At 52.4% G+C, this 12,755-nt stretch overlaps 6 protein-coding genes across 6 annotated transcripts; 4 read left to right on the top strand and 2 right to left on the bottom strand.

Moving 5' to 3' along the window:
* Window positions 1–107: 107 nt before the first annotated feature.
* EI97DRAFT_499166 (P-loop containing nucleoside triphosphate hydrolase protein) lies at window positions 108–2,935 on the top strand. Its single transcript, XM_033802593.1, has 3 exons — window positions 108–491; window positions 542–2,405; window positions 2,455–2,935. The coding sequence occupies exons 1-3, from the start codon at window positions 169–171 to the stop codon at window positions 2,578–2,580; spliced, it is 2,313 nt and encodes a 770-aa protein (XP_033657343.1). The 5' UTR covers window positions 108–168; the 3' UTR covers window positions 2,581–2,935.
* A 119-nt stretch (window positions 2,936–3,054) lies between these two features.
* On the top strand, window positions 3,055–4,294 carry EI97DRAFT_430817 (uncharacterized protein). Its single transcript, XM_033797781.1, has one exon. The coding sequence runs from the start codon at window positions 3,103–3,105 to the stop codon at window positions 3,982–3,984; it is 882 nt and encodes a 293-aa protein (XP_033657342.1). The 5' UTR covers window positions 3,055–3,102; the 3' UTR covers window positions 3,985–4,294.
* EI97DRAFT_464982 (Brix-domain-containing protein) lies at window positions 4,135–5,522 on the bottom strand. Its single transcript, XM_033801450.1, has 4 exons — window positions 5,390–5,522; window positions 4,901–5,298; window positions 4,757–4,845; window positions 4,135–4,699 (listed from the first exon to the last, which is right to left on the bottom strand). The coding sequence occupies exons 1-4, from the start codon at window positions 5,429–5,431 to the stop codon at window positions 4,341–4,343; spliced, it is 888 nt and encodes a 295-aa protein (XP_033657341.1). The 5' UTR covers window positions 5,432–5,522; the 3' UTR covers window positions 4,135–4,340.
* Window positions 5,523–6,353: 831 nt separating this feature from the next.
* Window positions 6,354–6,593, top strand: EI97DRAFT_455998 (uncharacterized protein; the record flags this gene model as incomplete). Its single annotated transcript, XM_033800689.1, has 2 exons — window positions 6,354–6,436; window positions 6,485–6,593. 2 exons carry the CDS (start codon window positions 6,354–6,356, stop codon window positions 6,591–6,593), a joined length of 192 nt encoding a protein of 63 aa, XP_033657340.1.
* A 159-nt stretch (window positions 6,594–6,752) lies between these two features.
* On the top strand, window positions 6,753–10,227 carry EI97DRAFT_187430 (kinase-like protein). The gene is made up of 3 exons (XM_033793564.1): window positions 6,753–7,362; window positions 7,419–8,941; window positions 8,989–10,227. The coding sequence occupies exons 1-3, from the start codon at window positions 7,191–7,193 to the stop codon at window positions 10,087–10,089; spliced, it is 2,796 nt and encodes a 931-aa protein (XP_033657339.1). The 5' UTR covers window positions 6,753–7,190; the 3' UTR covers window positions 10,090–10,227.
* A 1,414-nt stretch (window positions 10,228–11,641) lies between these two features.
* EI97DRAFT_430814 (uncharacterized protein) lies at window positions 11,642–12,624 on the bottom strand. Its single transcript, XM_033797780.1, has one exon. The coding sequence runs from the start codon at window positions 12,454–12,456 to the stop codon at window positions 11,812–11,814; it is 645 nt and encodes a 214-aa protein (XP_033657338.1). The 5' UTR covers window positions 12,457–12,624; the 3' UTR covers window positions 11,642–11,811.
* Window positions 12,625–12,755: the final 131 nt, after the last annotated feature.

The following is a 12,755-nucleotide window of genomic DNA, read 5'->3' as shown; positions in this document are numbered from 1 at the left end:
GTCCAACGTGCCCTTGCGGCGGCGGTGCTCCTGGCCCCAAAAGCTTGGACCAGGATCAACGTTGAAATGTTTCGCCGCCGCCGGCGCTCCCAACTTTTTCTGGCGGACTTCCGAAGAGCGTTTGCAGCGGGAAGGCTACAGTGACTGATACATATTTACTTTGGAAATATGATGGCCAAACGAGCTGACTACGACGAGTCTGACGGCAGTGGCCCCCGATCCAAACGCGTTAAGACGGAGCTCAACGGGAGCGACAACAACAATAACAGCAACGGCGGCACACCCATGGAGTCCAATCCATATCTCGCACATTGGAACGAAGAACCTAGGCATACAGATCGCCTGGCTTCCTTCAAGCGCCATGCAACCACCTCAAAACAGGCGCGAGAGGCCGAGGATGGTCCTCTCAACCCTTTCACTGGCAGGCCGCTCTCGAGTAGGTATATGAGCATCTTGAAGCAGCGGAGAGACCTGCCCGTGCACCAACAAAGGTAAGCTAATCCTATAGCCTCACCCAGTATCAATGCTAATCCGTGTCAAGAGACGAGTTCTTAAGCCTCTATCAGCAGTCGCAGATCCTCGTCTTCGTCGGTGAGACTGGTTCCGGAAAGACCACTCAGATCCCGCAATTCGTTCTGTTCGATGATCTTCCACACCTAAACGGCAAGATGGTGGCTTGTACACAGCCCCGTCGAGTCGCAGCCATGTCCGTTGCGCAGCGTGTCGCCGAGGAGATGGACGTGAACCTGGGAGAGGAAGTGGGTTACAGCATCCGTTTCGAGGACAAGACTAGTCCGAATACCATCCTGAAGTACATGACGGACGGAATGTTGCTGCGCGAGGCCATGAACGACCATGACTTGACCCGATACAGCACCATTATACTCGACGAAGCTCACGAGCGCACCCTTGCAACGGACATTTTGATGGGCTTGCTGAAAGAGGTCGTGCTGCGGAGGAAGGACCTGAAGCTCATCATCATGTCTGCTACCCTCGATGCCACCAAGTTCCAGAAATACTTCCACGATGCGCCCCTCCTCGCCGTCCCCGGGCGTACTCACCCGGTAGAGATATTTTATACCCCAGCTCCCGAACGGGACTACGTCGAGGCAGCTCTCAGGACGGTGCTGCAAATTCATGCGACCGAGCCCGAGGGTGATATCCTGCTTTTCTTGACTGGCGAAGAAGAAATTGAAGATGCATGCCGGAAAATCAATTTGGAGGCACAAGAGCTGCAACGAGAAGGAGGTGCCGGCCCTATGGTCGTCTACCCGCTGTATGGCACACTTCCTCCAGCACAGCAGCAGAAGATTTTCACTCCGGCCCCACCACCTGCCACACCGGGTGGTCGCCCTGGTCGCAAATGCATTGTTTCCACCAATATCGCCGAGACTTCGCTTACCATCGACGGAATCGTATATGTAGTTGATCCGGGATTCAGCAAGCAGAAGGTTTATAATCCCCGAATAAGAGTAGAGTCGCTCCTGGTCTCTCCCATATCGAAGGCGTCTGCTCAGCAGAGAGCTGGTCGTGCTGGTCGTACACGTCCTGGAAAGTGTTTCCGCCTGTACACCGAGGCCGCCTTCAAGAAAGAGCTCATTGAGCAAACATACCCTGAGGTGTTACGATCGAACCTAGCAAGCACTGTTCTGGAGCTAAAGAAGCTGGGGATTGATGACTTGGTGCACTTCGACTTGATGGATCCACCGGCCCCGGAAACCTTGATGCGTGCTTTGGAAGAGCTCAACTACCTTGCTTGTTTGGACGATGAGGGCGATCTGACTCCTCTAGGAAAACTGGCATCCGAGTTCCCGTTGGATCCGGCTCTAGCTGTCATGCTCATTACATCGCCCGAGTTCTACTGTTCCAACGAGATTCTGTCCCTTACCGCCTTGCTTTCCGTCCCCCAGATCTTTGTTCGCCCTGCAAACAACAGGAAGCGGGCAGACGAGATGAAGGATCTATTTGCGCACCCTCAAGGCGACCACCTTACAATGCTGAATGTCTATCATGCCTTCAAATCGGACGCTGCACAAGAGAACCCCAAGCAGTGGTGCCACGACCACTTTGTCTCGTACCGGGCTTTACAGCAAGCGGACAATGTTCGTCTGCAGCTCAAACGCATCATGGAACGGAATGAGATTGAGCTGATGTCCACTCCTTTCGAAAACAAGAAGTACTATGAAAACATTCGGAGGGCCCTAGTCGCCGGCTTCTTCATGCAAGTTGCGAAGCGCGACGGCAGCGGCAAGTCCTATGTTACCGTGAAGGACGACCAGAATGTATTGCTTCATCCCAGCACAGTGCTTGCTGAAGACAGCGAGTGGGTTGTGTACAATGAGTTTGTGCTCACTACGAAGAACTACATCCGGACGGTGACTAGTGTCAAGCCAGAGTGGCTTCTGGTAAGTGCCCTCCTTAGCTCACTTTCTCTCATTCACTGACTTGGATCAGGACATTGCGCCGAACTACTACGATCTTGACACATTCAAGAACACAGACGTCAGAAAATCGTTGCAACGGACATTGACGAAGATGGAGCGTGAGAAGGCTGCGAATAAATCCCGGCCACGATATTAGCCGATCCTCCAAGCTCTCGCTGGTCGGGCCTCATAACCGTCGAGATGAGTTATTCAAGGCATTTCTGGAGCGGCTACTTAGGTATTCCTGCAAAGTCAAGGAGCATACCAATACTGGCTTCGGTCTGACCTAAGTCGATCAACCCATGGATGAGCTGTTGACCCAGAATCATGTATGTGGCACGAGCTTTTGGAAATTGAGGCCAATTACTGGGATATATTGAGGATGAGATGGAAGGTTTTGTGAACTTTTTGATGGACACCAATTGGAGGCACGAGTGGCTATGCCCCCCTTGTTTCGGGAGGCACTTCATGATAGAGCTATATTTTATTTATCATCCTTGTCTCTGTGAGCAGGAACAATGAGGTTTTGAGTTCCCCCCCGCGATGGGATGCTGAGAGTATCTGCCACGTGACTTCGGCGCCGGAAGATCTAAGACCGACAATATTTTCGGAGCGCTTCTTAAGATTCACCTCCGCAATCCACAAGAGCACACAGCTATTACAAGGAAATAGCCCAGAAATGGCACCAATATCAGACAGCGACGCGGACTCGCTCTTCCGCCTCGAGCGCATCTCCCAATGGATCTCGCTGCCGCCAGCAAGCCTCTCGAACCCGCTCCCAGCCCTCTGCGCATCCTTCTTCTCGCCCCTCCTCCTCACATACTACCCTCCCGCCGGCGGAATCGTGCTCGCATGGCAAGACATCGAACTGAGCGACGAGCCTCCCACTCCACAGCCTCAGCATCCCAAACCCTCCGCATCACGCAAAACATCACAGCGAGCTTCAAAACGCGCGGCGGCGGACGCGGAAAGCGGCATCTCTGAGTCCGAGGGAGAAGATGGAGAAGAAGAGCAAGAGAAGCCTCTCCTGCTCAAAGTCGTGGACGAATACTCGGCCCCCTTCGTCTGGGCGACGGCTACCTTGCTCGTGTTCCGGCCGCGCAAAAACGCCTGGGTCGAGGCGCACCTCACGACGCAGACGGCTACGCATATTACGCTGTCGTATCTGAATGCGTTTTCGATTTCTGTGCTGCGGAACCACATGCCGAGGGATTGGTCGTGGTGCGATTCGTCTGCGGGCGGTGCGTTTTCGATGACGGGTGGGCAGGGTTCGGGCGTTGGGGGCGAGGGGTACTGGATGGATAAGGAAGGGAGGCCGGTGGAGAGGGCGATCAGGTTACGGATAAGAGATTGGGATGCGCGGTTCGAGGCGAAGGGGGGTAGAGGTTTTCTGAGGATTGAAGGGAGCTTGTTGGAGGAGGCTGAAGAGAGGGATGCAGGTGAGCGGTGGGAGGGCGAGAGGAGGACGGCCAAAGCGAAGAGCGCTCTGAAAGCATCGACAAGCAGGGCGGGTGCACAGGAAGGTGGACGTGCAAATGCGGAGGCTATGGAGGCGGACTGAAGGACGCCGTTATTCATCACCGAAGCCGAGTTCGTACAGCGAGGAAGCCGCCTCCCATCAAGCGCACTCAACACCCGGAGAAAATCACCGCTAGGTCACCGAACCTGGGGACGCGGCAGGCCAGAAGAGAAGAAGAGGACGCAGTCATCACTCGCTATAGCGCAAACGCAGGTCGATTCTGTTGAGGTCTTCGAAGGCTTTGCGCCTGTGTTGTGCGCTCAACCAAATGCAGCTAGCGACCAGTGTAAACTTGATACCCCCCGGGTTCCAGGCAAAATGTAATGATCCATGCAAATTCCAACGCCTTGACACCATGCTTGATCCTTCCCAGCGACCTAACCCATGCCTCTTGTCTCTCAAAGATAATCCTTCTTTTTGCTCGTGCGGGTAAACTGGTTCAAATGCCATTCTATGTCGCCGTCCTTATTATCCAGCGTACCCGACCTAATCTCGAACAACCGCATCGTCAGCCTAGGGCCTACCTCCGCAAGTTCCACGCTTTGGTAACCCGTCTTGACGAACACATGGTGCCGGACTTCAATCGAGTCTTCGATATTCTTGAAGGTGACAACCCTGTTGCCCAACTTCGCGGTGGGTTCCCGAGGCGGGAATAGGTGCTTTAGAATCTGGACGACGCGCTTGCCTAGCTTTGTGGTAAACCCTTCGAAGATTAGATGGGGGTAGGATTCGGAGACTGTGCCACGAGCACTGTTGGCTATAAGGGCGTGTCAGCTTCAGCGGAAAGTTTCACGACATCTTGACGAGTACTTACGGATATCTGCTCGCAGTACAACATTGTGGAGGGAAAAGGAGGCGGTCGGTCCGTGGGGAAAATGCGAGATCGTCATTGCGGTTGGTGTACTAGAAAATAGTCAGCCTGTTAAAGCAAAGACCCTCTGAGATGTCGCTATCTTACCCTCTGTGTTCGTGTAGAAGAACAATATCTGACAGACCCGAAGCCAAAGCACTCGACACCAGATTCTGCAGCACCAAATTTCCTCTGTTCAACCTGATACTGGTGGGTAGAAGCAACCTGATCTCCTTCGCAAAGGTTCCAAGCCTGCTGCTCGGGTCGCGACTGGTCGTCACCAGGATCCTCGGATCCACTACGCCGCTCAACTGCGCATACTCGTCATCCAAGCCCAGCTCTTCCTCCACCGTTCTGTCCGCCCGTGTCTCGTCGTACTTGAAATCCTTCTTCAGATGCTCGTCGTTGGCGATGTGCGGATCTAGAGGTTTCCCGGAGGCGAGACTGGCTTTGAGAGCGGCGCGTTTGGCGGCGAGTTCGGCATCGCGGAGGGTGAGGGCTCTTCTCTGTTTATGTGTAAGCAATTGAACAGCGCTGAAGGCGACTTGTTTCACAGCGGCGATGTGCGGATACGGCGGAGAACGGAGGATGACATACGTAGAGGTAGTCGCGGCGCTCGCGGGCTTGTTTGCGTATCATCTTGAGATATCTGGGTAACCGTTTAGAGGACGCGACGGGCTTTGTGCGGTAATGCGGCCGGATTACAGGGCAAAGCGTAGGTACTTCGAGCCTGTTGCGCGAAGTTGAGTTACGGAAAATTCGGGCACGGACCACTTGCCGAGAACGCCTTTATCGATAAATTCATAGGGCTGAAATAAGCGAGATCGACGGGAACTCACCCCCGGCCCTGTTTCCTTTTCCACCACACCTTTGTGCATATGTACATATGGATAGTCGGGAGTTCTTTCGATGTTTTTTTGTCCTCTTCCTTTTTTGGTGGACTATGTTACGGGCTCGGAGAAGCATTCCATAGCGCCGCCCAGCCGAAGACCAAGTTCCAAGGTTCCGATTGAGCTTTAAGAAGGGAGGTAACTACGTTCTAACCCTTCTAGCCTTCCCGAACCTGTCCCGCCTCCATATCAGAAATACGAACGCATCCTCAAGCATCCCGTGCTATACGACTCGCGGTGTTGCATGGATGATGGGCGCTTGACTTATTGGCGACCCTGTCCGCTCAGTTAGTAACCACATATCCATGGATATGCCGTAGTTGTCAATTTCAAGAGGCACAGCTTCTTACTCTCCTCACTGCTTATGGGCATGCAGCGAGGGTCGCAAATGTAGGGTAAAGGATTGGCAACCTCCGATGCCAGTGAAGGGACTTCCGAAGCTCTCAAGGTCATCTGGCATAGCTTGGGGCTACTGCAAAATGAATGCTCATGCTCATAAACCGAACGGGGGCTACTTTTTCTCCCTTGCATTAACGACGTCTCAGACAGGATTTTCACCAGAGCTACGAGTGGCAGGCCGAAACCGTGGCCTGGAATGACCTGTACAGTTGATAAGGAAAAAGCGCAAGCACTCCTAGGTTAGTGTTGCACCTCAAGAATACTGGCCGGCAATGTCTGACGCGAAGGAAGGGACTCCAAATAGCGTTGGTATAGGCTACTTTCTCATGCAGCCTAAGATGGAACATGACCATTGGTGAGACTACAAGCTTCAAATCTCTCTAGCCTCGCTAACTGCCAGCAGTCAGATATATGCGGCTAGGGCGTTCTATTGCGATTCGAGGCACAAAGCACCCTGTCTCCTCTACTACATCCAGGACAAATGGTTCGACGAAGTGCCTCACATTCGGTGATTCGTGCAGTGCCCGTTGTTGGGTGACACATTTGCCGCGTCTAGTGTGGTAGAGAGTCGCGGTTTGCGAAAAATCCACGGGACCACGCCGTGAGACCGAGCCACAAACACACACACGAAGAAAGATATTCTTACACCACGAGACGTCTTGAACTGTTCTACTGCTTTCTAAGTTTAACAAACGGGAACGATGCTAGTCTCTCGGACGGTTTACCTGCAAAGGCGCCAAAGCTCAGCCATTCATAACTGACAAAGGAACTCTCATTTGTCGGAAATATCACCCAACTAAACAGAGTTGAATGGCACGATTGCACAGTTTGTATCTCTCGACGGTGGAGAACAACCGGTTTCCTATGCGGACTAACTGGCTTGGGGTACATCACCGTCCATTTCCGGCGTGGACAAAGAAGACCTTTCCTTCAGCGCGGTACAAACGCCAAACAAAGGGAATACACGACAAAGGCCTTGGTAACAACTTCACTCCCCTGTGTAAATTGAACGCCGGTTGTAAGAGCAGATAAGCTGCCCGCCCGGAATTCTCTACTGTGTCCCACGTCAGTGCCGTCTCCAATCCCGCAATAGTGCGCATTCTGCCATTATGGCGGCCACGAATACTGCCCCACTGCAGTACTTTTACATCGATGCTACTGACCAGAACTTATATGACAACCCCCGAAACGACGTAGATCGTTATGCCTTCATCAATTTCATGCAACATCTACGAAATCCCGACCGGCGTGTTACTCGCCGAGGGAGAGGTCTTTCGGGAAGTGAGTATCATTGAACCGCTAGCGAAGAAGCCCTAAACTAATGCTGCTGTATCTAGCTTTGGTCGGGGATCGTCCTACCGGGGCCAATGTTCCAGAATTATGGAGCGGTCGATCCGGGTATTGGCTTCGAAAAGCGAAAGCAGATCGCCATCGTCGTCCTCCAATTGACCCTGTAGCAAGACCTTCACCATCTGTGCAAGTAACTCAGAACCAAGGTCCTCCGTCCCGGCCGGCGAGTACGGTGTCCGCTGCACCGCCACCAGCTCCAGATCCCACGCAAGGAGCAGCCCAGCCTCCAGCTCAAGCTCCCACGCAAGGAGCAGCCCAACCACCAGCTCAAGTACCGGTTCAGGCTCCCGCTCGAGCGCCGGAAGCAGCTGAAGCCCAAGGGGAATCACCGGAAACTCAAATCCCAATGATAGAGCTAGTACGGGTCTTCAGAGAAGAAATCTTGCCGCAGTTAGGACCGGATATAGTACAGCGGATTGTGGGGCCGGCGGTACAGCAAATAGTGCCGCTAGCAATAGAGCAAATAATGCAGCATGTGGCTCCGCAACTTCCGCAGCGCGTAGAGCAGCCATCGATACAGCCAACACTACAGTCCGCAGTACAGCTCGATGCGCAGACACAAGTGCAACCACGAGAACCGCCATCAGAGCAGCGACAAAGTGACGCGTGGCCTCGTAGCTCGAGCCTTGGGGGCGAGCTGTCACACACTCTTGCTCGTTATAATCCGGACGGTGCTTTTATCTCCCCCACCAGAGGCCAACGAAGACATATCGCGAAACAAGTGGCTGTAAAGCGGAATCGCGGCAAGTGGCGCTTTGCTCGCACCATTTATCAGTCTTCGGATCTCAAGGCGACGAAGACTCCATATGGAACTCCATGTCGGAGCGTCTGGTTGTTCGTCCAGATCGATCGAGGTGGATATATAAAGGACCATATTGCCGTCAAATCCTGGAACACTACCGAAGATGAATGGAGAGCGAAATTTGAGAATGAAATAGCGACATACGAACTTATCTCGAAGACGAACTGCACGCATTTACTGCCCTATTCTGGCCACAGTCGCCGCATACGCGATTATAAAATCAATCAAGACAAGGATCCACGAGATGAGGGATATAGAAGCCACTATCTTTATACCGCTTATTGCACCTCTGGTGACTTGAGGGGCTTTATAGAGGCGCAAGGATCCAATGAAGAGCCTATTCCGGAGCATCACATCTGGTATATTCTGAAGGAGCTAATTGCGGGCATGCAGGCATTGCATAAAGGCGTCTGTAACAAGTCAGTCGCAAAGACCGGTACGAATGATGGAGAGGGGAACGAACCAGGGGAGGGAGCAGGAGATGAAGTTGCCGAAGCGGCACACACAGCCGATGAACCCCATCCAAGTTTGGCAAGGAGAGCCGAGTGGAGACCACTTGTGCATGGCGATCTCAATCCAGCTAATGTCTTTGTGGGCGACAACGACCCTGAATACCCGTTCTATCGGAAACCTCTCCTGGCAGATTTCGATTTCACTTGGGTTGAGGGAGAAAGTTTCATAGGTGGAACATCAGGATACAATGGGCCTGTAGGGATTTCCCTGTATTCTTCTTCGCCGTGCTGACTTGCTATCAGGAAAAGGCTATGCGCACCGATGTGCCTGGATACTCTCTTATTACGAAGCGTGCAGACGTCAGATCCGATGTTTTCTCGCTTGGAGTAATCGCTCTCGAGCTGATGGTTTCATGCGAAACTAAATTGCACAAGGAGGTGGTGCGGGGGTTCCAGAAAGCAAATGACAGGTGGGAGCGTAATGGACTGAACAGTGAGGAAGAAATCAATTTCCATCAGCGAGCCACCGGTATGCCCCTTAAGAACCCATGGACCCGGATACCGGAGATATATAGCCTTGGTCTCGTCCGTCTCGTTCAACGGATGCTTTATATCTCCCACAATTCAAGACCAAAACTGGACGAATTAGAAACAGAGATATTACAAAATCTTGCACGGCAAGAGAGGCTATTGGGCGACCGCATCAAAGAGCCGGAGAATGCCGCTGTTGAAGGATTGAGGGTCCATTACAAGTCGCGCTATGAGGCCTTGGACGAGCCATTCACCAGGGGCAAACTGTTCTCGCCTGCGAAGAAGCGCAAGTTTGAAGGATACGCGAATGATTTCCAGAATAATCGCACTCCGGCCCAACGACGACGGGCTCTCTCGCAGTATGAGATGGTCGTGAACAAGTGGAACAACCGCGCGGCCGACCGCCGCAGTAATGCTGCAGCACTTACAGCAGCATGGGTTCTTATAGAGGCTGTAATAAAGGACGAACTCCCACGGCCCGGAAGTGGATCCGATCGCAACCGACTACTCCGCGGATGTTCCATAATCCGTAAACGCGTCAACCCTAACGCAGCGCAAGACCAGTTCATCGAAGACCTCGAGGACCCGCAGGATTTCGAAAATGATACCGAGAGTTTGGTAACCTGCCAGGAAAAACTGCTCTTTTTGCATTATCTACATTCAGTCTTAGAAGACCCAGCTGGACCCCGGGAAAAAAGCATTCCTCGCGATACACGGGAAGTCATACTCCAGGCCTGCGAATGGGGATTGTGGATCTTGGAGTTTGGAGAGCAGCCATTGGAGCCGAGGATTGAAAATGGATCCAAAATGCACGACGCTGTGCTCGATGTTATATGGTGGTTGCCTTCGGGTCTGCAATGGACGCCAGAGTGAGTTACAGTCGGTCAACAGAAGCAAGCGAGGAACCACATCATCCAAGATCGGGAATAAGTGAACTGGTCAATTGAGAAGAGCAAGAGTAGTTCACTGTACCAGATGAACGATGCGATCTGCCGAGGGAAGAAATATCCTCAGACCCTGCACGGACGGAAACAAGAAAAGCGAGGACTCGGGAGTTATTGAAAGACCGCAATAATACCCGATTTGCCCCTATGTATATTAGTTCAACTTGCCAAATGGAGAATTTAGAATAACAATCTTAGAAGAGAATGATGGAGAACGTTCAAAGTAGGTGCAACTTCCTTTTTAATATCAGATCGAGCAGAATGTATAGTTCAGTACTCGTGGGAGTATCTACACCGCCAGATTCACTGCTACACCGCTTTACTATATAGTGACATCTGGCGAAATCCCTCATAATCTGACTTCGTCATGTTTTAGGACAACACGCCGGTGACCGCAACATTCTCTTTGCCATCTACATCCCCACTTGACATCACCTTGAAGCGAACCTTGTTCTTCCGACGCCACATATCGGTTCCAATTTTCTCGCTCAATGCTGAAGATACCGGCTTGCTCAGCCTACATGTCGCACTTCCAAATTTGCTCACGTCCCCATGCTTCCCCGTCAATAACATGTCTGACGCCAATACCCAAGGTGCATCTGCCCGTTAAGATTAGGTCCGGAAATACTGCAGTTCTCACGGTGTCCGGACCAATATGCAACGGGTTCCAGTCGTATGCTAGTTTTCCGTTCGAAGTAAGCGTGTAATTATCAGGTCACTGGAATAGATGATAGTTGAAATTACCATGTATCCCTGTGTTTTCAGGCCCGCTAACCTTGTGGGACAGAGATCGTGCACTGAAGCTTCGGGGGGTCAGTCAGGTTGTGGGAGTCGCCCTATGAATATCTAATACGGACTGGCAACGCATATATACGTCCGTCACCGTCCCCTTTCCCATGTCGTAGAATAAACCCAGATGCCCCTCAAGCTAAAATGGGGCTCATTTTAAAACGTCACTTCACTGAGCGCTCTGAGTAGGAAGAACTCAAGAAGGCTGCTTTCATTCTTCCGTCTCACCCCTTCATCAAACGGGGAGATACGGCATCCTTATGTGCCCAATGGTCTTCTGGGTCGTCAATGCTGGAGATATTTTTAGCGGGTCTAACCCTGTGCGTTTCGCGTTCATGAAATCAGGCCTCATATCCCAACCGCGCAAGTCAAGTTCTTCATCGTGGAACCCGAGCTCTTAGACGTCGTTGTCGAAGGGGCGGATGCGGAAGGGATCCCCAGAGAGCGGATATTCATTTTCATCGTCCGCGGTCAAGCGGTTGCTGCTGAATTCAGATCATGGGAGTGGCTGCTACAGCTCCGCGAGAAAGACTGCGTGAGACACAACGCACTGGAGGAGGTCAAGAAGACGGATGTAGTGGGAACATCTCCAAGCGAGTGCTCTGGGAACAAGCACGAAACGAGGTCGCGGCGAGGCGGAGCCGAAACCGAAATCATAGATGCAGGTTTCTCTCGAAGACCGTTCTTTTCACCACATCAATTCGAGAGAATATTAGATAATTAAGGATTAAGCCGATGGATCGCATTCGGGGCATAGAGACTCTTCAGAGTCCAGATTATCCATTACCAATACGGCTTCTCGCCTACACTGCTTTGCAGTACATATGGACCTCGAGCTCTCGCATTTCAAATGCATCCCACTTCACAAAACATTCAAAACAGCAGCACCAGCCAGCGTCACCAAAGCTAAGCGCTCAAAGCCTGGCTTGTACGCAGCTCCAGTGTTCCCAGGCGCTGCTGGCCCAGTCGTTTTCGAGCCAGAAGCCTGAGCACCCGAAGCAGAAGTCCCAGCACCCGAAGTAGAAGCCCCGGCACCCGTAGAAGCCGTTCCCGTGGGCATATTTTCTTGCCCATTCTTGGTGGTGGTGGTGCCAGTAATCGAAGCAGTGGCAAACGCGATGTCGGACCCAGCAAGCACGAGCTCCGTGGCCCCTGTGTACTGCTCGCCGGTTTGAGTGACTCCGCATGAAACCTCGGATTTCGCAGTGTCATGATTGCAGCTGAAGCTCATGGTAAACCGGCCTTCTTCCTTCATAGTCGCCTTGTAGATCGTGGTTGAGATGACGGTGTATTCCAGCCCCATGCCCCATCCGCATTCGGTGGAATCAACGCCGGTTGGGCAGGCGATTTGGGCAACAGTGGTTGCGGGATCAACTATTTCGACATTGGCGACTGGCTGCACGCCGTCACTGCCGCTGGGGAAGAAGAATTTGAATTGATTTTGGTCGGCAGCCTGTGCGAGGACTGCTGAAGCGCAGACTGAAAGAAGTGCGATTGATTGACGCATTTTCGGGTTTCACAAAAGATGAATAGTCGGTTAGGCCGTGTTTCTTGCGTGATAACGAATGACTGGAGCGGAAAGAGCTCTGAATGATGCTGTAGCGACCGTGATTGCAAAAACGGAGAGAAGGGAGGGAGTACTGTTTGGAGGGGATCTCAAGGACGAAGGCCCGAGTGTGTTCTTAAGGCGGACTGAGAACAAAGTGGGTCTCCCCCTAATCTCACGTCGGAAGGATCCTAGTCTCGCTCCACCAGCCCAAAGGCGATCCTCGTTACCCTAGTCACTATTACCTTAACGCGGTCTAG

The sequence above is a fragment of the Westerdykella ornata genome, assembly GCF_010094085.1.
Source record: "Westerdykella ornata strain CBS 379.55 unplaced genomic scaffold EI97scaffold_3, whole genome shotgun sequence".
NCBI lineage: Eukaryota > Fungi > Ascomycota > Dothideomycetes > Pleosporales > Sporormiaceae > Westerdykella > Westerdykella ornata.
The sequence above is the reverse complement of the archived record's forward strand: the minus strand, read 5'-3'. Positions and strand labels throughout refer to the sequence as shown.